At 41.1% G+C, this 16,004-nt stretch overlaps 1 protein-coding gene across 9 annotated transcripts in view; it reads right to left on the minus strand.

The window, feature by feature from the left end:
* Positions 1-15,581, minus strand: part of CHLSN (cholesin) — a 139,975-nt gene extending 124,394 nt beyond the window's left edge. The window contains exons 1-2 of one of the 9 annotated variants that reach the window (XM_083585918.1): positions 15,386-15,581; positions 11,787-11,946 (exon numbers count right to left, since the gene is read on the minus strand). In XM_083585918.1, coding sequence (XP_083442044.1) covers positions 11,787-11,945 — 159 coding nt within the window. In that variant the 5' untranslated portion in view covers position 11,946; positions 15,386-15,581. The other 8 variants (XM_083585917.1, XM_083585915.1, XM_083585913.1 and 5 more) reach the window with 8 other exon arrangements.
* Between the last annotated feature and the right edge of the window lie 423 nt (positions 15,582-16,004).

Raw genomic sequence — 16,004 nt, forward strand, 5'->3', positions numbered from 1 at the left:
AGAACGGTCTAAAATGATATATTATTATTATTACTATTATTTATTTTAGTTATAAATTGCTTCCTATGAAGCACCTCATAATAATTTTACTTTACTACAATAAATAAAAAGTTAAAAGAATTTCAAATGAATTCAGAAATGAACTGGGATGTGGGGGGGGGGAGTCCACTTAGTAGGCTTATGGAAAGAAGAAAGTAGGCACAGAAAATACATTAAAGGCACAGAAAATACATTAAACAGGCACAGAAAATACATTAAAGACAGTGCCTGTCTGATATGAAACATGAAGGAGTTCCAAAAAGTAGGTGCTGTCACACTTAAAAGACTTGGTTGCAATATGGTTCAGAAAGGACCTCCTAATAATATGGTACCTGTAGGTTGCCCTCATCTAAACAATGCAGTGATATGATGTATATATAAGCAATGAAACAGTATCCTTGTCATGTCTCAAGCAAACTTTGAACACCAATGCCAGCACCTTGAACTTGGCTTGGGACCTAAGTGGCAACCAGTGCAATTATTTCAGCAAGGGCATAATATGATGCTGATCTGCTGCCCCAGAGAGCCACTGAGCTGTTGCAACATTTTGCCCTAGCTGCAGCTTCTGGGTCAATCTCCAGGACAGCTCCACAGGGAGTGCATTGCAGTCTTTGAGGCCTGCTGAAGACATTCTTATTTAGACAAGCCTACCCAAATGCTTAGAAATTTTGTAGAAGTTTCAATGCATTTTAGTCTATTTTATTGCAATTTTAACCTTCTGTATGTTTTGAATTACAGTTGTAAATTTTTTTAGTTACAACTTTTTAAATGAAAAATATAATAATCTGGAAGTTACCAATGCATGGACAACAGTGACCAGGCTATCCTGATCCAGAAATGGCAATAATAGCTGTCTTACCAGCTGAAGCTGCTATAAGGCACTTATAGCCACCGAGGTTACCTGGAGAGATGGATCCAAAAGCACCCTGAGACAATTGTACCTGCTCCTTCAGAGAGAATACAATCCCATCCAAAGTAGGCAATTGACCAATTATCTGGACCCAGGAAGCACTCACCAACGGTGCTGATTCAGATGTTACAGAGAAATAAAATTAGGGATTACCTACCCAAATCTCTTAATGACTACTCCCAGCGGCTTCATGTAGATGTTAAATAGCACTGGAGGCAAAATGGTACCTTCTGGTGTGGTGCCCCACAGCATAACTGCCAGAGGGTCAAGAGATCATTACCTAATTCTATTCTCTGAACTCAACTATGACAATAGGACCAGAATAGTGCGCCAGACAGTTCAGGAGGATACGAAGGTCAATGGTATCAAAAGATGGTGACAGATCAAGAAAGTATAACAAGGTTGCAATTGTTTGTCCATCTTCCGACAGAAACGTAATTTATCACGGCAACCAAGGCTTATTCAGTCCAATAATTAGACCTGACCCCAGCTGGATTAGAACAGGTCAAGATATGAAAGCTAAGTGTTGCTGCTTCTTTTCTTATAAAGTATAAGACAACCTTTGAATTTTTGTGGGAAAGTCATAAGCATCTGTACAGTTGATGAAAAAATGATGTATTTAGCTGATTTTGCCTGGAATCTTTCCAGTATTATGAGGAGTAAAAGTTAAAACAACAGCATGCTCTCTTCTCCCACCCACAGTTATAGCTGTTTGTGGAACACTTGAAAGTCGTCAGAAGAGAGCGTGTTGGTCAACAGAGGGTAACAAGAACACAATAATTTTATAGTGAAACCAAGTTAAGTTCCAACAATATTAAAAACTCACTTATACACAACACAACTGCTATTACTAATGCAAAGATACTACATGGTTGTGAATGAGGTAGCAAAGCTACGTCTGCAACTTGGAAGAACAGCAAAGGAAGTAGCCCATGAGAAAATCTCTGTGCAAAAAAATGCCTGAAGTTGTGGAAAGTCTGGTATGTGGGATGTCATTCAAAGTCAGCCTTTTGGCACTCAAGCAACAAAACAAGCATGCAATGACATTTGATGCCACTTGAAAGCAACACAGAAGTAGAAACATTCAGAATGTATATCAAGAGACCAGCTAAATGAAGCTGCTAGTTTTTGAACACTTATCCATGAGGATAATATATGGTTTTCACTCTGAAGCAGAACTAATTAAGGAAATTTCCCCATCTATAATAAAATCAAAGGGCACTATTTGTGGAGCCAATAAGCAGTCAACAATAGATGCCAGAGGCAATGTTCTATATAGCATCTAAGGTGACCTCTCAGAGTGTTAAAAGCCTGCAGCCAAATCAATGAAATCTGTATAAAAGGGTAATGGCCTCTGCTAACGCGGATAAACAACATCTTTTTACTGGAAGGTAAAAAGTATGCATTAATTTTGCAGTCAGACTGACATGTTCTCCAATGCATCCACTGACTGAATATCAGCTGGTAACTTCTGTTGCCTGCTATAGTGAGAGTATTTGTGAGAGTAATAATAGGTCTAGCTTTGTCTTCAGTGTAACAAGTATAAACTATGAAGCAACAATTTCTCCATTTCACAGTTACAGGTAGGTAGCCGTGTTGGTCTGCCGTAGTCGAAACAAAATAATTTTTTAAAAATTTTGTTTCCATTTCACAGGTATGCTAAATGGGTGCAAGACTGAGCTCTCAAGTTACGATGCCAGCAGGGTTTCAATCATATCATTTATGACCTCAGATGCATTTCAACATGGAAGATACTGGCCCTGGGATTAAGAACATATAACAATTGGCCCAGCTATCCAGTATGGTTTAATACCTGGGAATCTTCAACTAGAGATGTAAAGAATTGAACATAAGACGATGTCCATGCAAAGCAGATGCTCTGTCCCTGAACTATATATACTCTCCACTCATCTAAATTTAGACTGATTCTAAATGTGTTCCCATTTAAACAGTAATACAAGGATCAAACATATATGATAAACAGTTCAACCCTTTATTTTACACTTCACTATAGTTTCTCCTTTCCTCACCTAGGGATACAGCAATGCTAGAGGCTAAGAATAAACATCAGTCTGCTGAGCCAGCTATCCTAGGTGGCAACAGAGGAAGCTGCCAGCTCTGTTTTGTTCAGAAGAACTGAGACAGCACAGTTTCATCTTATTAGCTCTTGGGGGCTGTTCTGACTTACTCCAAGCAATTCTGGTGAATTCTATAGTATTTGGGATGATAATATGAACCATAGTTCAGGAGTGCCAATGCAATGCTTCTTCTCAAAATCCCAGATTTTTAAACCACTGTCACATTTATTTTTGGTGCTATCATATTTCACAGGAGTTTTCATTATCAAGACTGTAAAAAATAGCTTTTTCCTTTCCAGATCCCTTATACATTCATCTCTCTCCCCCTCTTAAAATGGATCTCCCCTTGTAAGAAATGTAGGAATAGATTTAAAAGCAGCTAGGGTTGGCATGCTTATCAACTGACCAATCAAATATTGTCACTGATCAAAAATTGTCTGATATTCCAAGCATGTGAGAGTGGGCCTTGTGGAACTTCTGCTATTATGATCATAGAGTTGTATACTTGGAAGGGAGACGAGCATCATCTAGTCCAACCCCCTGCAATGCAGGAATCTCAACTAAAGCATCCATGATTGATGGCCATCCAACCTCTGCTTAAAAATCTCTAAGGAAGGCGAGTCCACCATCTTCTGAAGAAGTCAGTTCCACTGCTAAACATCTCTTACTGTCAGAAAGTTCTTCCTGATGTTAAGTTGGAATCTTATTTCTTGTAATTTGAATCCACTGGTTCAGGTCTACCCTCCCTAGCAGAAGAAAAAAAGCTTGCTCCATCCTCCATGTGACAACCCATTAGATATGCAAATATGGCTATTATATCTCATTTCAGTCTCCTTTTTACCAGGCTAAACATACCCAGTTCTTTCAACTGTTCCTCACAAGGCTTGATTTCCAGACTTTTGATCGTTTTACACTGATCCTGGCCCAACTGCACTGGCTGCCAATCAGCTTCCAGACCCAATTCAGATTGCTGGTTTTGACCGATAAAGCCTTAAAAGGCTCAGGACCACAGTACCTCAAGGACAGCCTCTCCCCATATAAACTGTCCTGGACTCTGTTCATCCTCTGAGGCCCTTCTTTGTATGCCTCCTCCAAGTGAGGTCTGGAGGCCAGCAACACGGGAACAGGCCTTTTTCTGCAGTGGCTCCCCATTTATGGAATGCTCTCCCCAGGAATGTTTGCCTGGCGCCTTCATTGTATATTTTTAGGCGCCAGGCAAAAACATTCTTCTCCCAAGCTTTGACTGATTATTCTACAGCCTTTTGAATGCATATGTGGGAAGGGCAGTATATAAATTTAATGAACAAATAATACTAAATAAATCTTGGTTGCCATTCTCTGAGTTGGAAGGGACCCCAAGGGTCATGTAGTCCAATCTCATGCGTTGGAATATAAAAAAGATATTTTTACCCCTTCAGTACCTTGTATGTGTATGCAACTGAGAGAAATAAATAACCTGCAAATTTCTATAGCACTTCATCCTTGAGCCTCCTTAGTTTCCTTACTGAATTCAGTATCTGTGCAAGACACTCCTGTGGCAGGAGAAAAGCTGACTGCCTGGCTTCTCAATCTTTGATGTTGTTTAAGCTCTTCCTGCCATGAACCCTCATATGCACAGGACATGGAACCTTTGCCCTAAAATGAAATGTCAGGACTGGCTCTCCAGTCTTGGGTCACTGTGACACAAAGTAGCAAATGACCAACATGGCAGGAGGCAGAGAGCCATCAATTTCTCTGTCTTGTAATAAGCAGTGATGCAATAGAGCAGGGATGATAACGTCATCTCCTGGGATGTTATTTGCCAATCTTCTACAAACCAAATAAATAGGCTTTTTTTCAGAGAGAAATGCACCAAATAAGCCAAGTATGTGTAAGGATTAAGTTGCCACATTTATTTTTTTAGAAAACCAAAATTCTTTTATTCTGGCCAACCAACCTGAGGCAAAATAGTGGTCATGCTAGATGTTAAGCAAGGGGATGAGGGGCTAAGCAAGAAAGTCTGCACTGGATAAAATATTGCTTTTGTTGTAGTTTTGTGGGGGGCATGGCTATGGGGACTGTCATGAACACAGCCTGCACTTAAGGATTTACCACTACACCATACAGTGGTACCTCTGGATGCGAATGGGATCCGTTCCGGAGCCCCATTCGCATCCTGAGTAGAAGGTAACACGCGACTGCACGGGTCGCTGCTTCCACGCATGCGCATGACGTCATTTTGAACATCTGCGCATGCGGCAAAACCCGGAAGTAACACACTCCGTTACTTCTGGGTCGCAGCGGAGCACAACCCAAAAATACTTAACATGAAGCTACTTCAACCCGAGGTATGACTGTACAGTGATTTCCTGCATAAGGCAGAGCCAGAGCTACTTCTTGGTCTGAGGCTAACTTTGGGTGTGCCTATCAAGATTGACTGCCATTTGCTCCTCCTTTGTCCATTAATGTTTCTATGGGCTTTTGGCTCTGAAGAGTCCAGCATGCTTCCTGGCTCCCAAAAGCAGGAATCTTGATTTTCAGCCTCTTGACTACTAAAATCTGTTAAGAAAAGTAAGCCCTCCGTCTTGCTCTAAAAATGAACTTCTGTTCAACTGAAGGAACAGTTTTATATCCTTATGCAACTTTTATGCCAATTCTAGGTTGCTTTTTCTTTCCTAAAATAAATCTTTTGGTTAAATGTCACATGTCTTATATTTAGACATTCAAAAGATTTCACATACCTTCCTATATGAGACTACTTGTTCCAACTGTAAACTAAACTCTATGATCATTTAAGGTAGATGAGAGCCGCAGACCCTGAGCAGAAATGGAAAGAACCTTGACAAGTTTTGCTCATAGCTGTTTCTTGGACATCCAGAACCCCCAACATATCAATACTCGATGGCTGCTGCTAAGGGTTTAGATAGTAATGGTAAATAAAGTGTAAGATAATTCACAAGAGTAACCACTGAATGTCTGAAAGGCAGCATTCAATCACCAGTTACAATAAAATGTATTTGAAAACTTGGCAGCAAAACATCTTTTTCTCTCAATGTCAACAATACAATGGGCTGTTTTCTGGATGCAAACCTAACTTAAGCTGGAAAATTAATATAGCTATAGCCTTTGAATTTAAGTAATTCAATTCTGACTGACTGCATCATTGTATTTTTATCTTTATTGTAGCCATCTTGAACCATCCCCTCCCTAGAGAAACGTGGGCTATAGTAGTTTTAAATAAATAAAAACATGTATATAAAGTGACAATGTTTAACTGACTGATTTCCATGGATTTAAAAAATGAACACACTATCATGTCTAGCACAAAAAGGGAACTACATTTCTCACCCCATCTCCCTATACTTTGATCTTAGCTTGAAGAAAGAAACCAAAACTACAGCACAACATTTATATAGATGCTGCTGCATTCTGTTGGTTAATGCCCAACGAAGAATTCTTAACCTTTTGAAACCCTGCTAAATAGTACACAAAATATTGTGTTTATACCAGAAACAGTTGGAGATGCAAGCTTTTTGCCTGGGAAAACCATTTTCAAAGTAGGAGCTGTTTTCCCAGCTGTGAATATGCTTTCCTGGGAAATTTGTTCAGCCCATTACAAAAATATTCAAAGGAATGCAAAATTATTCATTCTTATCTATGCATACAAATATTTCAAACACATTTTTGTACATTTTCTTCAATTTGCTGTCATGACAGAATACTTCATTAATAGCAAAGCAAAGCAACAACAAATAAACATGTTGCCAATTTATGTACCAAATTAATCCAGATTCCCCCATGAGTAATTTAAGCTTTGTTCACAGAAAGCAGGTTCCCTCATATAGGGTGTTCAAATGGTTCCAGGGTCTTAAGAAAGTTGAATTTACTCCTACAAACAGCCATTTAACATGGGATAAATAGCAGGTTACTAAAGATGGTGGTTTGCAACCCAAATATTCACTCAGTTCCTTTAAAGATTACCAATAAAGCAACCCCACATATTCCCATTCTTTCCCCCATCTGCTTCTTCCATCTATTTGAACAAACAGGTGAGGATTCAATCCACGGAAGATGTGGGTGGACAAAAAGAAATGTTTGATCTTAGTGAAGAAAGTAAGAATACTTCAGATATTGAATAGAATGAGTGCAATATATAAATTATGTCTAATGGAAGTATTTGCCTTTTGTTTTCGTTTTCATCAAGACTAAAGGAGGATAACATAGTTACAACAAGAACAAAACCATATAAAACTTTTCTGCCACTGTTAACAGGATGCTCTCAAATTATTTTAATGGTTTTAAGAAGACACAGAGATATACAACACCCAAGCCACTTAGAGTTTTTAGATCACAAGCTATATGTACAAACCTATAGAGCAATATCTGGGCAATATCTGATTTTCATGATATATATATCTACAGTGATATATCACCAGTGAAATATCACACTATCTCGATATTATCACAATATATATCTGCAGTGGTGGAGGGCCTTACTAGGCCTCTCTGTGGCAGCAAAGGGTGCGCCACGCTTCCCTGCAGCAGCCGAGGGCCTTGGCGAGGCTCCCTGCAGCGGTGGAGGGCCTTAAAATGTAAAGAAGTAGTAGATTTTTTTAAAAAATACTAAATAAACTTCTACGTACGGTGGTACTTTGGTTCTCGAACTTAATCCATTCCGGGAGTCCGTTCGACTTCCGAAACCATTCAAAAACCAAGGCACAGCTTCTGATTAGCTGCAGAAGCTTCCTGCACTCAAGCGAAAGCCACATCGGACATTTGGCTTCCAAAAAACGTTCACAAACTGGAACACTTACTTCCAGGTTTGAGGTGTTCGGGAGTCAATTTGTTCAGGAGCCAAGCCGTTCCAAGGACCAAGGTACCACTGTAATATATTTAATATATTTTCAACTAGTTTAAGAGTAGTTTAAGTGATTTACTAGTCAAACTGCATCTGCTTCCCCACTCAGAGGTCTAAGTGGAATCTGTGCATGCATAAGCCCCACTGAGTTAAACTAAACTTCTACTTTCCTGGGAGTAAGCCCCATTGAATTCAGTAGGGCTTGCTTGTGAGTAGACATGCCTTTGCTTTCACTGCTTACCGAAAAACACCCTCCCCATCATTGTCATATAATACCCAACTTCCCATTTCAGCATAAGGCAGCTAGCTAAATCTTCTCCCCTTCAGTTCCCGCCCCCCAACACAGAAGCCCCCCCCCCAAGTCATCATTCCACCAATCTCTCCCTTTTTATGAACGGGAGCGAGGGAGGGCATGCAAGAAAAAAGATAGTCTCCTTTAAATAAGAAAAATAACCCTTCCTTTTTTACATGGAGGAAAGCTATCTAGAGGGAACCAACAGAGGTAAACACCACCAGAAAATAAAAATAAAAACTCTTCCCCCTCTTTTTTTCACCGGCGGGGGGGGGGGGGGCGAGTGTGAGGGGGGGGAAAGAAGAGCTTTCCAGTTCTTTGTTTTGTTTTTGTTTTCAAGTGACACAAAAGGGGGAAGAAGCCCCACCCTTCCATATTCTTTATTGAAATTTCATTTTTGGAAGCTGTCTTTTTTATACTAAAAAGAAAAGAAAAGCTTCTCACATCACTGACTGGAATCAGACAGATGTGGCTGATCTCTCCACCTGAGCAGCACTCCCATGCCCAGATCCCCCATTATGTAGGCCTCTCCTGAACAGTGGCGTGGCAATTCAAACATTTTAAAAAATGAATAGTGAATACTTTATTCTTTATTCTTTGTTCTTTCTTTACTTTGCCACTGGATCTCTGATTGTCCAGCTGTGGGGGGTTCCTCGTGGATTATTAGCAGGCTCTGCATAATTAGCTGAGCTCTAAGTGGAAAGATACTGGTGAAGATGAAATAGTTTGCTGGTTTGTGGGAAGGCTTATCATTTCTTCTCTGTTAGGAGAGAGAGAACAAACAAAGCTGGAGACACCCTGCCTGCAAACTATCTGCAAAGTATCTGTAAACTATCTGTTCAGCTGAGCTACCCCCTGGGAAGCTGTTGAGTGTCCACTGAGTTGTTCAATGGCACATTGCCTTGTTAAAACACTCATCAGAATGTTATTTCAAAACTGGTATTCAAAGGTATGGTGATTTAATGCACAGCCCTACAACCCTATCATGAAGTAAAATGCAGCTAGAGATGCCTCAAGCACAACCCAGCATAGAGTAGTTCAGCAGTTCTGAAGAAACAAACAAGTGTTGCTAGATCTCAGAGAGGGGGACAAAAAGGGAGCCTTGTGAAGACTCCTCTGGGGAAGTCTTACAGAGGTGATGAGCTATTAGCCATCAACGCCCCTCAACCCTGCCAAGCAGTAGTAGTTACACAAATATGGCCAAATCCCACAAACATTTATCATAATCAATGGCATCAGGGCCTGTGTAAAGGTCAAACAATATGAACATAACACAAATTCTCCAGGTTATGGTTGTACTGCAGCCAAAGCCTCCAGCTGCTTGTATCTGACAAGGCTCCCATCAGAATTCATGTTTAGAGATAAAAGAAGTAATTATAACTCCACAAATGGACAACTTTTTATGAAAGCAACTGCCATGCTGGTGCTGCAAATCAAGACACATCTTTATGCAATGCAATTATGTTTGGTAGATCAACTTCTGTTGATGAAAAATAATGCAAACCTTTTAATAACAAGCTGCAGTCAACCATCATTTTTTTTTTCTGTAATCTGACTCAATAAGGGATGAGACTGGCAGCAATTATAACTCCTACCACAACACTTAAGTGCCTCTTACTATGCTTTTTAAAAATGAGACATGGCTGATATTTCTCTACAATTGCATGAAATATTAGTTTTGTGTGAAGGTATACAAGCACGCCCTCTCCAACTACCTATAACAGACATATTTTAACTCTGTTATCAGCAACTAAGGTTCCCTTTTAGTCGGAATTTGCAACTGATTAGCAAACTTTGGTTAACTTGCTTTCAACTAGTCAGTGGCAATGCTGATGTAACACTCACAGTTCAGGCTAGCAAGGAAAGGCAGGAGAAATTGTGCTCAAGGCGGAAGGGAACACATGGCCCCACAACCAACTCCTTATCTCTTAAGCATTGTTACAAGATCGGGATCATTATTTACTTCAACCCAATGTGGCCTCTAAAGCCATTCATACTAATGCTTAGCAAAGTACTTAAGTTGCTTGTTGCTATTTAATGTAAAAGGAAGGAAATGAATAGATGAAAAATCAATAAAGAAAGATTGCTCTGAAAGGTCAACATGTCTTACACGCAAATGTACTAGTCTTATTTGAGCAAAATTTTTGTTGGAACAAATTTCATTAAAAGTATGGTCAACATAATATTGAACTTCTTCACTTACGAAATATTTCAGCTTGCTTTTAAACAGCTCTGCACCAAAATCAATTAGAAATTTGCATTTTACACTTTGGAGATTGGAAATGTGAGGACAGAAAAGCTGTGTAAATCACAGCTATATGCAGCAACCTAATGAATCAGTGAAGCATCTTTCCCCATCAAAAATGAACCATATAGCAATGCATTTCCCAACTTTAAAATTAAATAGTAATGTTGACTTTTTGCCAATCAATCAAAAACATCATTTATAGAAATCCAAGAGCAAACCTCGTTTCCTCAATGACAACCAAGAATTTCAGCTATATAACCACCATTCTCTCTAACTAATCTTATACTCTAGTTGTAATATACTGGCACTTTTCTAAACTGCTACCACTACACAGCATATAACCTTGCTGTAAACAACATGCCAATATCAAGCAACCTCTTGGCCTCTTCTGTTTAGCAAATGACACAGCCTACAGAGCTGGGAAGTAGGGGGCATATGAAGAATTTCCTCTAGTCTCAGCAGGAACACTGGGATGGGTAGTCAGGTCCTGATAACAAGGGACAGATTGTGGAACAAAGGGCAGCATCTTAGGGCTGTTTCACATCTTACATTTTTAATGCATACACATTTTATTTTAGGTAAACAGATGTGCACTATACCATCTGATGTGTGGTAAGAGTATTCCTTCCACTTTTCCTTTCTGAGACATCACCAAATTACTCAGTGAACAAAAACAGCAAAATTTGGAGCTGAAAAGGTGAATATAAATAACTTTATTATAGACAGTGCAGAAAACACTTGAGGAGAGTCAACCATCTTCCACCCATTTTCTTCAAGTGTGAACTGTTCCAATAGTGTCTGGACAGCAAATGGCAACAGACTCCCAACTTCCCTCAGATTTCAAGCATGTCACATGTAACATTTTATTTACACTTATGAGAAATGTGTACATACACACTGTAGAACTTAAGTAACATTGCCTACATGTATATTTTACTATATGCACCCTCACTCAGAATCTGTGTGTTGATGCAAATCCTGCATATGTGCATTTTTACACAACAGTGTCTATATATTTTTGCCCCTACACGTATTTGCATCTGTGAGGATGAAGTATCACAATATATTTAGAAATTTGGCTTGATAGTAGTTACTACCTAACTACAGAACTGTGTGCACACATTTTGTAGGCTCCTAGGTACATGCTTGAGGTCAAGGTATAAGATTTTTAAAGCTAGTTGGTTTTCTTTCCTTGCCTACTTTTATTCATTCAGTGCATCACAACAAGAAAACATTTATTTCCAGAACTGATAACATGCTTTGCATGGCACTTATCCCAATAAAGTTATCATTTTGCAAATATTTTCCAGTGTCGAGATGTGCATCTTTTCCTGCAAATACGAAAATATGCAAGTTCAGCAAACTCATACTTGTTCACTCACCTCCAGATTCTGTTTTTTCAACTTAGGTTCATCGACCTGTTGCTCCTTTTCTGATATGAGATGCTTCATTTTTTCCTTTTTCTTTTCTGCCAAGTGATGCTTCATTTCTTCCTTTTTCTTTTCTGTCTTCATGTCGGCAGCTTTTCTTTTCTTTGCCATTCTAACAAACAACTGAAATGTGCATTTTTTGTTAAAGAATATATGTGTCATTTCATTGTACATAAGAACCACCATCAATGCTTTATTTCTTGAAAATTTAGCAAGACATACAAATGTTTTTCACAAAGCTCCTGTCCTGAAAGCAAGTAGTTTTAAAGTGTCCTGCGTTTCCCCAGATGTTGTTGGACTATAACTCCCATCATCCCTGAGCTCTGGCCTTGCTAGCTAGGGGTGATGGGAGTTGTAGTTCAACGTCGTCTGGGGACCCACAGGTTGAGAAAGGCTGGTTTAGGGGAAATCTTTCTCCATTGTCTCATCTGATGTGGAACCCTTGAGGCTGCATCATGGAAGCCCTGTGTGTTGAGCTGCGTTCTTCTAGGGCAGGCATAGGCAACCTCGGCCCACCAGATGTTTTCGGACTACAATTCTCATCATCTCTGGCCACTAGTCCTGTTAGCTAGGGATCTTGGGAGTTGTAGTCCCAAAACATCTGGCGGACCAAGGTTGCCTATGCCTGTTCTAGGGCCTAGGCCAAGTACTCAGCTCAGACTGGTCATTAGCATTACCCGAGCATCAAGCGAGTAAGATAGAACACAACACTCCCCTGCAACTTGGTAGTGGTGGGCAAGTCATCTTTTAGTATAAAAACTACTGTTAAGTAAATAAATGTACAACTTTTTGTTTTGACTTTTTATACATAATCTCAACTATTAATAAGTGCATTACATAGTTAAGTACATGGATTACCAAATTACAACCTGAACTGCATTCTTATATCTGCATGAGCTAAATATACTATCACGTTGTATGAATATTATATTTAACTCCAGAAAAAATATATACTGGTTCTCTCAGCCTGTATCACTCAATATATGGCCACGCTGCGTCCGTAGTTGCAATGATCAACATACAAGTATGTTCACTTTTTCACAGTCCTACAGGAACCACAAGAAAAAAGGGAAGAGTTGGTTCCTAGCTAAAAATACAACAGGGTGCCAAACTCCCTGTTTTCTAGGCTCCACCCATCTCCCCACCCCCTTAATGTAACTACAAAAGCCTAGTTCTGTAATTAATCTAGCAACTCTAATGGGGGTAGGATTGCATAAGAGAGCTATTAAAAATTCTCTTGGAAAGATTTGGTGGACAGACTTTACTTCCATACAACTGATTAATCGCCGCATTTGAAAAGAGGAATTAATTGTTCTCCAGGCAAATTGAGAGTGAGCTGGGGATTAATTTCCCCTATAATGTGGTATACAGCGCAATTGCTAGAGGCATCTAGATTAGTTTGTTGTTCCTTTGCTCCACAAGAACAGATGGCAGAGAGTAGTACTCTAAAGACAGCATACTACACTAGATAATGTGGACAAATATATAGACATTTGGGTTTTAAACATCCTCTGCCTGAATTAATTTCAAGCCTCTTGCAAAAGTGTACCGTACATAAATCCTAGAAACCTATATGCGGCCTAGCAGTAACAGGTGTTTTAAATCAAAAGGTATCCTACTTGATTCTAGAAACAACCTAGAGCATTTCAAGGAAATGCCCTATCTGCTTTCGACTATAACAGATACTGTGATCAGTCACTTTTGCAGACAATAGGCTCCAACCTTCATTGGAAATATAATCCACCTCATGAAAAGTCATATATCTTGTCAGGATACAGCATTAATTAAAAAGCAAATACTTTCTCACACAGAGAAGCAGAATAGAACAATGCCACATCTGTAATCTTTGAGACACAAGGCTGTCCCATTGTTTTTGTTGTGGCCATTTTAACATAGCTGCTCCTCAAGGTGTTTCTATTCTCCTCTGTGAAATGTTGCATAGCACCCCCTCCTTCTAAAGTGGGGATGTGCATACATTAGATCTTCCAGAAGATTAGCTGTCTCAATCTGCAACATTTGATGGACTCTAGTCTGTGAAAGCTTACAGCAGTCTTTCAAGGTGATGGTAACATTTCTGATGCAACAAGTACAGGCCACATCTGGAAAACATTGTTTTGGACACCTAAAAACAGGTTCAGCCAACCTGATCTCTAGATATTCTGGACAACTCACATCATCCCTGACCACTGACTACGATGGCTAGGGATGAGAGTTGCAGTTCACATCTGGAGAGTACCACATAGACTACTCCACAAAGACTAACAGATTTATTGTAGTTTAAGCTTTCATGGATTAGGATCTATGTCACCATATGCACCTATGGCTACCCTGAGTTGGCAGATGTTATGTGTACCATGGTTAATGTACCAAACTAAGAGAACATGGGGTACCTCTTTTGTTTTTCACGTTCAGCAAGTATTTAAACAGGCACTTGAAAGTACTGGATTTTAAACACCAGCTTAAAACACATTTGTTCTCTCAGGCGTTCACTGATGTGTGATCCAGTAAAGTTGATTGCGTATTAATTTGATGATTGACTTATAAACTTTGCTCCTAGTGATGATTTTGTTTGCCACCCTTATTCTTTTTTTTTTTTTTTTTGGCCTTATAGAAATGTTTACAATTAAATAGGTCTTAACCTCTGCAAGGCCTCGGTACTCCTCAGGTGGCCTGAGTAACCACCTCAAGAGGATCAACTACATTACCCTGTGGTAAGAAAAAGTGAGAGTTTACAATAAATTTATTACAATATAAGCTTTCACGGGTGAAAAACAGCTTTGTCAGATGTTGGCAAGGGCAATAGGTAAAGGGACCCCTGACCGTTAGGTCCAGTCGTGGCCGACTCGGGTTGCGACACTCATCTCGCTTCATTGGCCAAGGGAGCCGGCGTACAGCTTCCGGGTCATGTGGCCAGCATGACTAAGCCGCTTCTGGCGAACCAGAGCAGCACACGGAAACGCCGTTTACCTTCCCGCCAGAATGGTACCTATTTATCTACTTGCACTTTGACGTGCTTTCGAACTGCTAGGTTGGCAGGAGCAGGGACGGAGTAATGGGAGCTCACCCCGTCACGGGGATTCGAACCGCCGACCTTCTGATCGGCAAGCCCTAGGCTCTGTGGTTTAACCCACAGCGCCACCCGTCCGGGCAAGGGCAATACCTAAACGTAATTCACGCCAAACTGTACAGTGAACGTTTTTAATGTTTTTTCCTCAGTCTGGCCTACCTATGTCACGTCTGTTGTGAGGCTAAACTGGGGGGGGGGTTGAGAGTCGGCGGCCAGCCACTCTCTTTCTCAGCCTGGCCTACCTCACAGGTCTGTTGTGAGTCCGGTTGGGGGAGGGAAATGAAGGCGCTCGTGAGAAAAGTGAGCAGGGCAGCGAGGGGGAAGAGTCTTTCCCTCACACAGGCACGTGTTGCGCGCCACCCCCTCGCCCTTCTGTTCCGAGTGGGGTTGGGACCTTCGTCTTCCCCACAGGAACCCTCAACCGCGACACCCACACCCGCCCCGGTCCCCTCAGAGGCGGCCGCCTCGCTCTCACGCCACCCACCTCACTCTCAAGCCCGCCTCCTCAGCTGCGGCCGCTCACGCGCTTCCTCGCGCACGTTTCAACCCAGCGCCTCAGACCGCCCCGGCGCTCCCATTGGGTGCCCGGAGGCCACGCGCTCGCTCGCATTGGAGCTCCCGCGTTTCAATCAAGCAGCGGAGCTAATCAAAATCGAATGCTACGGAACCCAGGCCCTCCCTCTCCTCTCCTTCTCCGTCGCGCCCTGGGGGGAAGGCGGGGCTGGGCGGGGCTTGGAGCAAGCACGTGAAGGCGCGGCAGTTGATGGGGAGAGAGAGTGCGCGAGCCCTGGGTTTCTCCCTTCCTATTGGGCTCGAAGGCCGTCGCTCTTCTCCTCCCGCCCCACCCGTTACCCCGCCGCCTCGTCTAGTGCGCGTGACGTCTGCGTTCGCCCTTGCATTCACGTGGCTTTCTCTCTGGCTGGTTCAGCGCACTACCACGCCACAGGGAGATGCGCAAAACTGGGGCAGGCTCCAATTCAGACCACACCCAGGGAGAAGTAGATTATGATTGTGAATGTTTATTCAGTTTAGTAGCCGCTTAAAAATTTTTTTTTTTTTTAAGTAGCCCAGCAAATTTTGGGAGCCAGTGCAATTGTTTTCAG

The sequence above is a fragment of the Podarcis filfolensis genome (assembly GCF_964270895.1).
Source record: "Podarcis filfolensis genome assembly, chromosome: 14".
NCBI classification, from domain to species: domain Eukaryota; kingdom Metazoa; phylum Chordata; class Lepidosauria; order Squamata; family Lacertidae; genus Podarcis; species Podarcis filfolensis.